The 13317-nt window shown below is 36.9% G+C and overlaps 1 protein-coding gene and 1 long non-coding RNA gene across 2 annotated transcripts; both read right to left on the reverse strand.

Annotated features, from left to right (window-relative positions):
* Positions 1 to 734: 734 nt before the first annotated feature.
* Positions 735 to 5164, reverse strand: LOC148158163 (uncharacterized). The gene is made up of 3 exons (XR_015763946.1): positions 3729 to 5164; positions 3407 to 3497; positions 735 to 3077 (listed from the first exon to the last, which is right to left on the reverse strand). It is a non-coding gene; the product is annotated as an uncharacterized LOC148158163 (long non-coding RNA).
* Positions 5165 to 5273: 109 nt separating this feature from the next.
* LOC148158164 (uncharacterized) lies at positions 5274 to 12210 on the reverse strand. Its single transcript, XM_088007796.1, has 4 exons — positions 12104 to 12210; positions 10096 to 10227; positions 9401 to 9530; positions 5274 to 7262 (listed from the first exon to the last, which is right to left on the reverse strand). Exons 2-4 carry the CDS (start codon positions 10211 to 10213, stop codon positions 6986 to 6988), a joined length of 525 nt encoding a protein of 174 aa, XP_087863922.1. The 5' UTR covers positions 10214 to 10227; positions 12104 to 12210; the 3' UTR covers positions 5274 to 6985.
* Between the last annotated feature and the right edge of the window lie 1107 nt (positions 12211 to 13317).

Consider the following 13317-nt stretch of genomic DNA (forward strand, 5'->3'; position numbering starts at 1 on the left):
TATAGGTTGCTAATTAAATTTTATTGTTGGAACTTGGGCTGCACAGTGCTGCAGTTGGTAGAGCTGTTGCCTTGCAGCGAGAAGGTTCTGGGTTCGATTACCAGCCCCGGTCTTGTGTTCTCCCTCTGCATGGTGGGTTTTCTCCGGGTACTCCGGTTTCCTCCCGCAGTCCAAAAACATGACTATCAGGTTAATTGGCCTCTCCAAATTGCCCCTAGGTGTGTGTGTGCATGGTTGTGTGTCTCTGTGTTGCCCTGCGACAGACTGGCGACCTGTCCACCCCTCTCGCCCGGAACGCCAGCTGGAGAGGCACCAGCAACCCTCCCGACCCCACCAAGGGACAAGGGTGCAAAGAAAATGGATGGATGTTTGAAAATGACATTTAAGAATGAACGGAGTGAAGAATGGTGAAATAGGACTTTAAAAATAAACCTCCATTGGAATAGTTTTACTAAATGACCCAAATTATTGCTGCTAATTTTTGTATTTTGTATTTTGCAAAGTTTGAGCTGAAATATTTAATATTTAACGATGAAGCTGCTCGTCTTCCTCTCTGTGGATTTGGGTCACGGCTCTGAGACCCGGTCCCGTTTTTGTAAAATATGACAAGCAGAAGCCAGACAGAATGTGTTTTATTTTGTCGCTGCTGACTCCGTCCTTCCTGCAGCAGATGAACGTCTCACATGAACCGGTTCGCGACTCGTCGTTCGTCTCACACTGAAAGAAAAAAGCTGTTCAGTTTACTTAATTTTATTGTGTACATCCGTCCCACACAATGCAAATAAGTAGAACAGACATATTTTCCCTCTTTCCCTCAAATACTTAAAGCTTGTTAAATCAACATATTTTATTTACATTAGATTACTTGAAAATATTAAGTTGAAACTACAAACATTTTATCTCTTACCATAATGTAAATATATTATGTATTATCAATAACTTTTTTTATGTCTTAGCAACACTATTATAATGAATAACACCAGCTTATTTTTCATTGCCAGTATTACTCAATGAAATTGTGTTGGGCGAACACAATTCTATCATGTTAATGGAACACATGTTACAGCTTTAAATCCTACTTAATTTTTTCAAGTTATCTATATACCTTTCTAATGTAAAAAATTAAATAAAAAAGAAAGATCTTTGACAAGAAAGACAAAGAGTGCAAGTGCTGCTGAAAAATTGAACTTTATTTAAATGAATATTTCTAAATCACACCATTTTGTATTTAACATTTTTTACATTTAAGACACAGAACATTTTTAAATTGAGTCTTACCTGAAATACAATTTTTATGAACAAACATGTTATTTAAGATATGAAATGATATCAAGTTTTGATATATTAATATTTAAGATATAAAATGGATAAGAAAATATAATAGTTAAGCTTTATAAAACATATTAAACATGGTATAGAATAGTATTTCAGATTTTAACAATGTTTTTGAACATGTAACATGACATTAAAGCTGCAGTATGCAAGTAAGCAAATTGTTGTTTTTTTTTACATGTTTGTCAACATTATAACAATGTCATGTCAGTGGAAGACAGCGCTGGATTTCTTCCACAGATTGTCTTGCTTTCCCTTGTAAAAGACGAGTGAAACTTTATACAACTGTTTTTAAAGAACTTAATTTTTATAAGTTACACACTGCAGGTTTAAAAGTTAATCTGGAACATATTTGTACAAGAGATATACAACATTATGTAGAAAAGTAAGTCGGATTTCAATAACACTATTTGACAGGGTGCCCATATGGCTGACATGAGATAATATGTAAAATAATTTTTTAAATAAGTTACATTTGGCAGCATACATGCTCAAAAAAGTTGAACATGTATGACGCTGATAATTTTCTAAATCATTTTATCTTTTATAGATATGTTAAAGGTCAACCTTTAAGCTGCTGTATGTTCCACTGAGAAAAAAGTTTTTTTTTGTTTAAACTATCACTATATTATTACATTACAAACAATAAAACATCAGACAGAAAATTGGTGAAAAAAACTGAGCCTCGTCTTATACAGACACAACGTACTGATAGTCCTAACTAATATGTAAAAAGAAAGTTATAAAAGTTACGTACTGCAGCATTAATTTCATATTAATACATGTTCAAACACAGTTTGTAGAAATCTGGCTAACACTTTATTTGACGGGGGTGCACAAGACTGACATGACACTGTCATGAACATAAAAGAGTCTTTATAAATGTCTATGAATGTTGTTATGAAGTGTCATTTGGTAAACAATGACACTTTTAATGCAAAGTTGCTCCAAAAGTTGCATTAAAAGTGCCAAATTTGCATTAAAGTGTCATTATTTACCAAATGACACTTCATAGCAGTCATAGACATTAGTAAAGACTCCTTCCTGTTCATGACAGATGCTGTGCCAGGTTTATGATAGGTTTCTATCAACTTTATGGAACATGTACATGCTGCCAAATGTAACTTTTGTGACAATTCTTTTGTACATATTTGTTAAAATTATGTCAAGTCTGTATAACACAGCTTATTTTTATATCATCAGTCTCATGTTTTACTGTTTACTATGCAATATCATAGTGACAGTTTAAACAAATATGTGAAAAACCTATTGCTTATAAATATCACATACTGCAACTTAATAGTTGACCTTGAACATATTTCTGCAGTTAGTTATTAAAAAATAATAAATTTGTGTCCTGCAATGAGGAATACAACAACAGAAAACACGAAAAGTGAACATTAGTTCACTTTTCGTGAACTAATGGACTAAAATGTCCATTTACTCACTCATAGAGGCAGTTTTTAAGGAATAATGTCTTGTTGGACAGTTAACCTCCATCCAGTTCCATTGTTATCTTCTGTAACACCTCAAAAGTGTAGCGAAGGCCAGCAGGGTAGGCGAGGTTCAGCCCATATATCAGTCCAACAAGTATTACAACAGCTGTTGGCACACTATTCAAATTGGACACCACCCTGATGCCTTCATGGACGATCCTGATGTCTTCATGTGATGAAGTCTTTCAGATGAAAAACGCCGGTGGTGGTGGTTCCAATAGCCTCTTCAATGGTAGCTTCATCCACACCCTATGTGAAGTGATGACAAGTTAATCTCTCTTTCTCTAGACCTAGATGCATCTATATATATAGATAGATAGACATTTCTCTATAAGAGCTATCTCTAAAAAATTGGACAGATCAATTTAAATTTCGATGAATATAGATATATCTCAAGTATATCTAAACGTAGAGATAGATATAGATGAATGTATCTATCCATGTAGAAAGAGATATACATATCTAGAGAAATCTAAATCTAGATAGAAATAATTATGTATGTACAGATCTAAATCTTTCTTTATATTTAGAGATATTTATCTATCTCTAGTTGCGTAAATACACATATACATACATACCACATACTCCTGGATGAGCTTGGCTGGATCTTCTCCCATATACATGCAGACTTCCTTAATGACACTCCCATGCAGCATCAACATCTTCACACTGAAGGAAATTAATGGAATTAGAATCTTTTTTCAAGCCTTATGCTTGAAGTTTAACAATTTACTTTACACAACTATTTTTAAAGTGAAGACATACAGTAGAGGTTGAAGTGAAAACAAGCAGGTGTAAAAGTTCAAGGTGAGAACATTTAACACAAGGAAAATGTAATTTTCTGCATTAAAAAAGTTTATCCAAAAAGATTGATAGTTGTGTTGTGGCTACATCACTTACCTCCTCCATTTGTGCAACAACTTGTCCTAGCATTTGTCCAAGCTGTCCTCCTCTTCTTTTGAACATCTTCATCAGGTTGTCAAAATGGAGATCCAGCTGAGACAAGAACTTTGACTGAAGTGGTATGGTGGTAATTCTCTTAAACTCAAGAGTTTATCTGAAAAAAAGAGCACAAAGTAATGAGCTTCAAATGTTCAACACTTGTAAGAGCCCAACAATCACTGCTGCAGAAGTGAACAGTCAGGTAAATGTGCCTAGACATCTTAGATTAACATTACATTAAAAAAAAACACAAAAAAAACTTGTATAACATTGTTTAAACAAACATACGTCACCATCAACACTTCTTAGTAGATATTTACAGAGGGCACTTTACACAAAACTTGAGCATCTGGAAGACATTTGGATTCAAATAAGATTCTGAATTTATACTCCATACTGTGCTCCAGCCCAGCGCGCTGGAGCATTGAGCCCTGCCCTCCACATAGCGCCGCTGCCGCGGTAGAACCATTACATCAGCAAAACGAAACATGGAGATGGAGAGAAGTATTAACGTAGCGCAGTGCACCACGGATAAGGAAAAATAAGGCAGAAAACAGTCGAAGTACTCAAAATCCCTCTTATTCGTATTTTTGTCGCTCAGTAAGCGACGCTAAATGCAGACCCGTTACCATAACGACAGACAATGGTTCTGTTAGTGTGCTTGGGAGAAAGTAACGAGGCAGTTTTGATAGCTCGATAAGCTAGTGAAAAGCCACTAGCTTGCAAAGTGTTCGTGTTGCTTTTTTCCTCATTGCTACTGAGTCAGTTACTTACAAATTTGATCAGTAACAACTGTTTTTTGTGAACTACTTTGATAAACGATGATGTACTGATCTGTACTAGAGCTAAGCCCCGGTGCTAATAACGGTAGCTAGCAAAGTGAAAACCAAAGAACATGCAGACGGTTTACAAATGACTTCTCATACAGAATGATATTTTTTGTGGAAACATTCCCAACTACAAAAAATAATATTTAGATCACTTACCTAATCGGTCCACCTCCAAAGACTTGTCTTGTGGTCTTGTGGCTGAATAGTCAGAAGAAACTGCGCGGCAATCGCGATATCTTTAAAATTATCTTGTTTGACTTCTTATTGGTTAAGATTCAAAAGCCCGCTCTTATTATTGTCCAATCATATTTAATCCTTGTCTTTGTTATATTGCATCATTTCCGGTAATGATGAAACATGATTACAATGGTTTTAGTAATCTAATTTAATCACGTTAAATCAACATATGAAAAATGTGTAGTTTCATTATTGTTGGTTATTAAGTAAATTGTTCTTTATTCAATTGTGTAAATACAAGAAAGATGACTGAATTGTGTAGTATTAACTTATTTTGTTTGTGCAAATTCAAAAACCCCTCAATTCTCATTTTTTCAGTGCAGGATCAAAGTTTCTCCTCTGGGTTTTTCTCTGCATCACGTTCAAACACTCGGACGTGATTAGCAGCGCTGCGGTTCTCCGCATTCCTGATCAAAGAAGCGGCTGAACTCACGGATGAATGCAACAAACAAGTTTATTTGGTTACAAACAGAGACGAGGCGCAGACCTCCAGAACATTTCAGGAGGCTGGAAATCTGACAGAGCTTCATGTAAATACTCCTGTTACAGATTCAGAGATGAACTTTCTTTCTCTGTGCAGTTTATTATGCAGAGCATCACTTTTTATGATTCTTCCCTCATCTTGCTGCTTTTGATTCAGTCTCAGGTTATACCAAGCAAAGAAAGCTTTTACTTTGTATATATTATACACAACTGCAGCCCAGCATGTGATAATTTCACCTTATAAAGTATTTTTTTAATTCAGGTTGTTTTGAACAAGTACTTGTGTTTTTGTGTCCTCTGGCTGCATTAATTAGTAAACTGTAAAAAGGGAAACATGTGCATGTTGTTTAGTAAGAATACAGGGATAAAAGCCATGTTGACAGCTTTTAAAGCTCGTGGCCAATTAGGTTTCTCATCTGTTCTGGTTTAATTTCTGCTTTTGTTAATAATAAATGAGACAGAACAGGCTTCTGGAAAAACAAGATAAAATTGTGCTTTGTAATCACTCCCAAGGCATCGCATGCTGTCTGAAAGCCTGGAGAAGTTTCAACTTTCAGGGCCCAAACAAAGGCGCTAGCTAACAGAGCTAACAAACCAAACAGCTGAGATACGTAAAATGTTTTGGTTTCTGAAACAGATTCATACGTTTATTTGACTAATAATCTCAAAGAAAAGCTAAACTATATTTTATTCTTTCCTAAGTAGCTTTTGTAGTAAAATGACATAAATTGATGCCGTTAAGACGAGATCTCTAAGGTAAAATTTCAATTTAAATCCAGCAGGAAGGTTTTACACTGCAAAACCTCAAAATCTTATCAAGTGAGTTTGGTCGAGTTTCTTGAGATTGGATAAAATTAACTTACAAGTAACTTTTCAGCAAGATGCAGAAGTTTGTTTTGATTAAATGATTCATTAATGCTGATGAAAAATGCCGGTTCCACTGTTAGATAAATTCACTTATAACAAGTTATTTTTCCTATCCTATAGTAAAATAATCTGCCAGTGAAACTTGACTTTTCCCCTAAATTTTAAGAAATAATTGACTCAAAACAAGCTCCTATATCTGCTGAAAAGTTACTTGGGAGTTAATTTTGTCTTGTTTCAGGTGTTCTAAGATATTTGCATGAGAAACTAAATAAAAATACTTGGTAATATTTTGTGTTTTTGCAGTGTAGCCATTAAATGATGCTTCACTTCCTGTTTTGACAGTTGATGGTCAAACCGTCCAGAAACTTCCACAATAACAAACAATTAAAGGCTTTCTTCCTTAAAAATGCGTGAAAAGTGAGTGAGATGATTTTTTTTAAAAACACAGTCAGCATTCTAACAAAATGACACTTTGGAAAAATTGGGTGTATAACAGCAGAGTTCAGTAGTAACTATATATATTTACTCAAATTGAAAAATTTACTTTTGGGAGTATTTTCACTACGTTGTACTTTTTACTGTTTCTTGAGTAGAAACATGTGAAGTGGTGTTACTTGCGTACAGTTTTTGGGTTCTCTGTCCAGGTCTGCCTGGCGGCCATTTTGATAGATTTTCTCCAGTTTTCAAAGTGTGAAGATGACAAAGTTTTTCTGCAGGAGCTGCTCAGAGTTTGATGCCTTGGGAGTGAGGATGGGTGGTTGACCTGCTGAAGCTGGAAGGAAGGAGAAGTCAGAGCGTTTAAGTTGAGGTGGAGGTTGATGTGGTGGTTTTCTTCCTTATCACCCTCCGTCCACCCTGCCGCTGGACTGGACCCGGAGCCGGAACCGGAACCACACCCGGAGCTGGAGCCGGACCTGGAGCCGGACCCGCTCCGGGGTTACCGGCTCGACTGGCCTTCACTTCGTCGATGAAGCTTTCTATGGCGGTGAACTTCTCCGTCAGGTCGCCGAGGCGCTCCTTCAGGGCGTTGAACTCCTTGTACAGGTCGTCTAAGGCTTCGGACAGCGGGTTGATCCTGAGGCAGGAAAGACACTTTTACTCCAGTCAGGTTTATTTATGCAGCGCACATCAGCAGCGAGGCAGTCCAAAGTGATTTACCTCAGAAAAACATAGAAAACTAGCAATAAACATTATATTTTCTCAAATGCCAGCATCAAAACCGTCAAGCAGCTGCACAAAAAGGATTTTAGAAAACGAGGTTTTGGAGTGATTTTACTTGAACAGAATCATTTAATAGCCGCATTTCCACTGACTCAGAGGAGCTGAAAACAGAGGTACACCACACTTTTCAGATTTTTATGAGTAAAAACTGTTGGTAATCTTGAACGTTTCTTCCCACTTCAAAATGTTTTTTTTTATATATATAAAATCATAATAAAACACGTTTGAGGTTTTTAGGTGTATTAAAGGACTTCTTGCTTTAAAATTATAAAATCAAACTCAATTACAATTACAGTGAGCACGTAGTTTGTGCTCATTGTAATTTTTTGTTTTTGTAGATTTTTCCCTTTGTCACGATTTATTATGGAGTTTTGTGTAATTTAGGGAATATTCACCGTTATTTAAACTCGTTGCTGAAGATGTTTATTTCGTTTTGTGCAGCATGCTTTAGGAACAGACGGCTCACAGATTACTGGTTCGTTCTGCGGATGTGTGCGGTTTGATCATTTATTTTCCCAATGTCTTGGACCGCACATGTTAGGCTGCCTAGTCACGGTAAATCGCAGTTACGTGCGAGTGTTTATGGACTCTGTGAATGTTTTCCTGTGTCTCTCTCTCATGCTGTAGCAACAATCAAACCACCAAATGAAATGTTCTTACAAGTACATTTTGGTTTAGACCAGCTTTCAAAATTGTTGGTGTGGAGGAAGAAAATAAAGAAACTCTCATAACGTTGAAATGAGTTCTCCGGTGTTTAAAAGTTTTATTTTTGGACCAAACTGACGTCTCCGAAGCAGCAGGACTCCCCGTGGAAAACTCCTGCTTGCTTCTGTTTTGACGTTTAAGTCACAGTTTGGTTTGCTGCTCTTTATGACGACATCGGCTGCAGGAAAAAATTTAAAACTTCACTTTCAACCACAAGAGAAACCAAATTCCTGTGGCGTCTCTCAGCGACTTTGCTGGTTTATTTGAGTGTGCGCTTTCAAAATACAGACAAAAAGAAAAACTCAACATAAGGCCAACATTTTCTCACTTAAATTTGAAATATGTTTCTCCAGTTTAAACCTAAGAGTTTAATTTAAGGACCACTGGACTCCGTCTCTGTTCAGCTCATCATTTGGGTTTTTGTCCTGATAAAAACAAAGGAGAACTACAAACGACAACAATGATTACAAACTGAACAAAAATAATGAAAGAGAAAGAAGACGTTAATGTCATGATTTGTTCCTCGTCTAATAATTACCTTAATTGTGTTTCTTCCAGTAATCTCCCTCCCAAGCATAAATACTCCTCATTTGAGTCAGACATTGTCAGATCTTCTGGTTTTCTCTGTTATTTTTTACTTTATTGAACTTTTTATTCATCCTTGTTGGTTTTATTTAAGTTTTTATGTCCAAAGTCTACATATAAGGGCAGAAATCTGGGTAAATCCTCGATATCAGGCCAATATTTTCATAGATAAGATCAAAATATGTTTCCCAGTTTAATCCTAAGTGCTTCAGTAGAAAGATGTTTTACTTCTTCAGTTGTGAACAAGGGTGGAAGTATTTCTGTGGCGCAGTTAGTAGCACTGTTGCCTTGCAGCAAGAAGGTTCTGGGTTCGATTCCCAGCCCTGGTCTTTCTGCATGTTCTCCCTGTGCATTGTGGGTTTTCTCCATACTCCAGCTTCCTCCCACAGTCCAAAAACATGACTGTCAGGTTAATTGGTCTCTCTAAATTCTCCATAGGTGTGCATGGTTGTGTGTCTCTGTGTTGCCCTGCAACAGACTGGTGACCTGTCCAGGTGACCCCGCCTTTCGTCTGGAGCGTTTGCTGGAGAGGCACCTCCTGACCCACTAAGGGACAAGAGTGTTAGAAAATGGATGGATGGCAGTCGGACCACAGGGAGGAAACAGAGCAGCTCAAATAAATATGTAAAAACCATTTTTATTTATTTTTATTGTCAAGGTTGCATAGTGCAGGTTTAGCGCTACCTGTGCCCGGCCTCCTACCTGCTGTAGTCGGGCAGCAGAGACTGATGGTCGTTCTGCAGGAGACCCTTCATCTGGGTCAGGATGTCGAACCGCCAGTCATCCAGAACCTGGGTCAGGTTGGCCACGCCGCGCATGCTGACCCGCTCCGCTGAGACAGGACATACAAACAAATGTAAACTTACACTAAGAAAATTATTTAAAACTGTACCAGCTCTTTTTTTAATCAAATTAATTTTGTTTTGAAAATAATTTGTAAAAGTGTTTTTTTCTGTTTAAAATGTGTTATTTTGTATTTATGCAATTTATTTGTATTGTTTCAAATTTAGTCTTTAAAATACCAGAATTTGCACCTAACCTTATATTTTAATTTTTAATTATTTTTTATATTTTAAAAATATTATTCAGATGTTATGAGTTTTCTTTTTATCAAATACTTTTTACTTATATATCAAAGATAATGTAAAATAAATGTACACAGCAAAAACACAAAATTTTACAAAGTATTTTTGTCTTGTTTCCAGAGCAGATACAAAAAAATATATTATTAAGCTCCTATTTCCTGCTAAAAGTTACTTTTAAATTACTTTTGTCTTATTTCAAGTGTAATGAGATATTTTCAGTAAACTAGACAAAAATACTTGGTAAGATTTTGTGTTTATTGGAACATCAAGGTTTGTTTTGGTGGAATCAGACAGGAATCTGAAGCCGCTCACCTCCGTCTCTGTAGTTCCATTCATTGTTGGTTTTGGTCGTTGGGCGTCGCCTCTGGGCCGCCACCAGAACCGTCATGGCGGCCAGAACCAGCAGCAGCGCGCTCAGTTTGAAGGTCATTATGAGGTCAACGCCTGGAGAGAGAGACGAGATTCCATCCTGTTTCTGACGGCGTCACCACCGGCTGGTAAAACTCACCTGAAGCGACTCTGAGCTTAACATCCACACTTTTTAAACAGCGCTGAGGTCAAAGGTTAATTCAGAAGCATTAGCCTGCTGTTTCCAGTCTAAAACCAGTTTGTACTGGGTTGATTGTTGTCCCACAGCATGATGCTGTCACTGCCATGGCTAACAACTGGTGCTGTGCTTTTAGCTTTTACAGAATTGCAGGTGGATGTTTGTGACAGATGACTATAAAACATTTCTCCAGAAGACATTTGGTTTATTTAAAGGTGTTAAGCTTTGACACATTTCACTTCTGGATGAACCTGATTGTTCTGGTTCCAGGAAGAAACATTTTAATGGAGGCAGAGCAGCAGTTTAATCTGACTAAATCCAAACCTTTGATGTTTCTACATGCTTCATCATCATCATCATCATCATCATCATCATCATCATCATCATCATCATCAGCTGCATGCATCAGTTTGTTTTCTGCTTTGTTTTCTTGAATAAATTTTAAAAGCTGAGTTTTGTACCAAACTGCTTCAACCAGGTGTCTGCAGGGATTTTCTCTGCTTGAAAGAGTCTGTGTGGCTACAAATCCAAAGAAAAGAAATTTAATTCCTTGTTCTATACACTTCAGAGGCTTTCAGAGGTTAGAAAGAGGCAAAAGCCCCAGGGCTGGAAAACTCTCAGCCTCTGGAGTCGGAGAGCTGATGCACAAACCTGAACTGATTGGAAATTTCAGAAAGGAGCTGCAGAGGCATGTTGGGGGGAAAACTGTACCTTCATGTCAGGATTTATTCAAGATGTGCCAACAATAATACACAGAAGCAGCAGCAGACTAAATAAAGCTCATGTGTTGGAGAAGAGAAGCTACAAATGACTGAAGTTACACACATTTCTGAGCATTATAACATGAAAATATTCCTTGGATCTCTAAAGGTAGAATGAGTATAAGACAGATATATATAGGAAATATCCCAAAAAAATGTTAAAAAAAAATCTTCTAAAAGGAAATTCCTTGTTTTTTGTCTGAAAGTGTATTGTTCCCCATGTTGTAGCAGGACAAACACGGTGGGTCAGGTTGCCATGCAGTGTCAGCAACAGATTTGTCTTTAGAAACGGGAAAATAAATTTTTCTACTGTTGTGCAGCTGAATTTATTAATGTAATATCACTACAGGTTTAAATATGTCTCAGATCAGCCAGGCATTGTCAGATCTTCTGCTGTGTGTAAAGATCCAGTCTTTTGTTCCTCTGTGCTGCTAATGTTATAAAATCCCTGTTCACTATGATCACACCACCAGGCCAAAGGTCAAGAAGAAAAATGACCAAAAAACACAGTATGAATGCTTCTTCTATTGACAGATTATTTCACTTAGAACATTTTCCCCATGTTACTAATGAAACTTGTGCTAAGTCAGTTTTGTCTTATTTCAAGTGTACTAAGATATTTGAATTTGAAACTAGAGCAAAAATACTTGGTAAGTTTTTGTGTTTTCTTCGCATGTGGTCTGTCACTTTAAATCCCAATAAAATACATCAAAAGTTTTTGGTTGGAACAAGAACAAGTGTGGAACAAATTCAGTTCATTAACAAATCCTCAGATATTCAGATTATCTGTAAATAAGCAGCATAAGGAACAAAGAAGAATTATGCAAATTATTTGAGGTTAAATTTCTTGCAAAATCTTCGTCTCAACCAAACAATTCTTTAATATACAATAAAGAATAACTACCCTGGTTCACTTTAAGGTCAAAATAAAGCAATAAATGGTAGATCAGTTCCCCTTTAATGGTTTTTCTGAGTCAAACGTCTGTAAAATATTAAAATTATTGATCAGTACCTTTTGTTCTGCAGCTCCTCTACACTGAGGCTTCCCGTTCGCTCTAACTGAACTCAGTGATCAGCAAGCAGAAAGAGCTGGAAAAAGACAGGCAGAAAAAATACACACATCCCTGCAGCTTGCAGACATGCATGCATATGCAATACACACACACACACACACACACACACACACACACACACACACACACACACCCCCCCCCACACACACACACACACACACACACACACACACACACACACACACACACACACACACACAGAGAGAGAGAGAGAAATGTAAACTCTCACTTTCAAGCACATTCACACGGCATGTACCCGTTCCCCCATCATTATGGAGGCCCGGTGGTCAGCAGTGTGGTTTGGGTCGGAGGCAAACCTCCAGCACCTTGGTTTGTTTTTTATTTGTGTCTGTGTGTGTGTGTGCGCGCGTGCGTGCATGCGTGTGTGTGTGTTCTTTACTTTCAACCTCTGGATGAAGTCAAGTACATGATTAACTTATGAGATCATTTTTATGAAGCTCACCAGTCTGTTCTTGTGCTGTTGTTTGAGAAAAATATGATGAAGACAGAAAGATTGAAACAGGCAGAATCTCTTTGATTAAGCAGAGAGAAATGGAAATAAAAGGCCTCACCAGAGGCAGCTGGGTTAGGAAAACATTTTGCTTCATTTTGAACATGAATCAGCTGCTGCTGAAGCTGGAGGACCAGGCATTTCCTCCAACACTGCAAAACACAAAATCTTACCAAGTATTTTTTTTACCTAGTTTCTATTTCAAATATCTTAGTACACTTTAAATAAGACAGAACTAACTTTTAAGTAACTTTTCAGCAAGATATAGGAGCTTGTTTTAAGTCAGTTATTTTTTAATATTGATGAAAAAGTATTAGTTCCATTGGCAGATAATTTCATTTATAACTAGACATTTTCCCTATGTTATAAGTGCAACAATCTGCCGATGAATCCAGTAGTTTTTCATTAATATTAAGGAATTATTTATTCAAACAAGCTACTATATCTTACTGAAAAGTTATTTGTAAGCTAGTTTTGTCTTATTTCAAATGTAGTAAAATATTTGTACTGGTAGCTAGACCAATCTTGGTAAGATTTTGTGTTTTTGCAGTGAACACAAGCTGAGAAACTCAGAAAATTACAAAAACTGGCAACAACAGTCTGACGGCAGAAAACTGAGCAGGATATAAACAGAAATATTAA

The sequence above is a fragment of the Poecilia mexicana genome, unplaced genomic scaffold (genome assembly GCF_051168715.1).
Source record: "Poecilia mexicana isolate PSO_F unplaced genomic scaffold, ASM5116871v1 scaffold_8, whole genome shotgun sequence".
Classification (NCBI taxonomy): domain Eukaryota; kingdom Metazoa; phylum Chordata; class Actinopteri; order Cyprinodontiformes; family Poeciliidae; genus Poecilia; species Poecilia mexicana.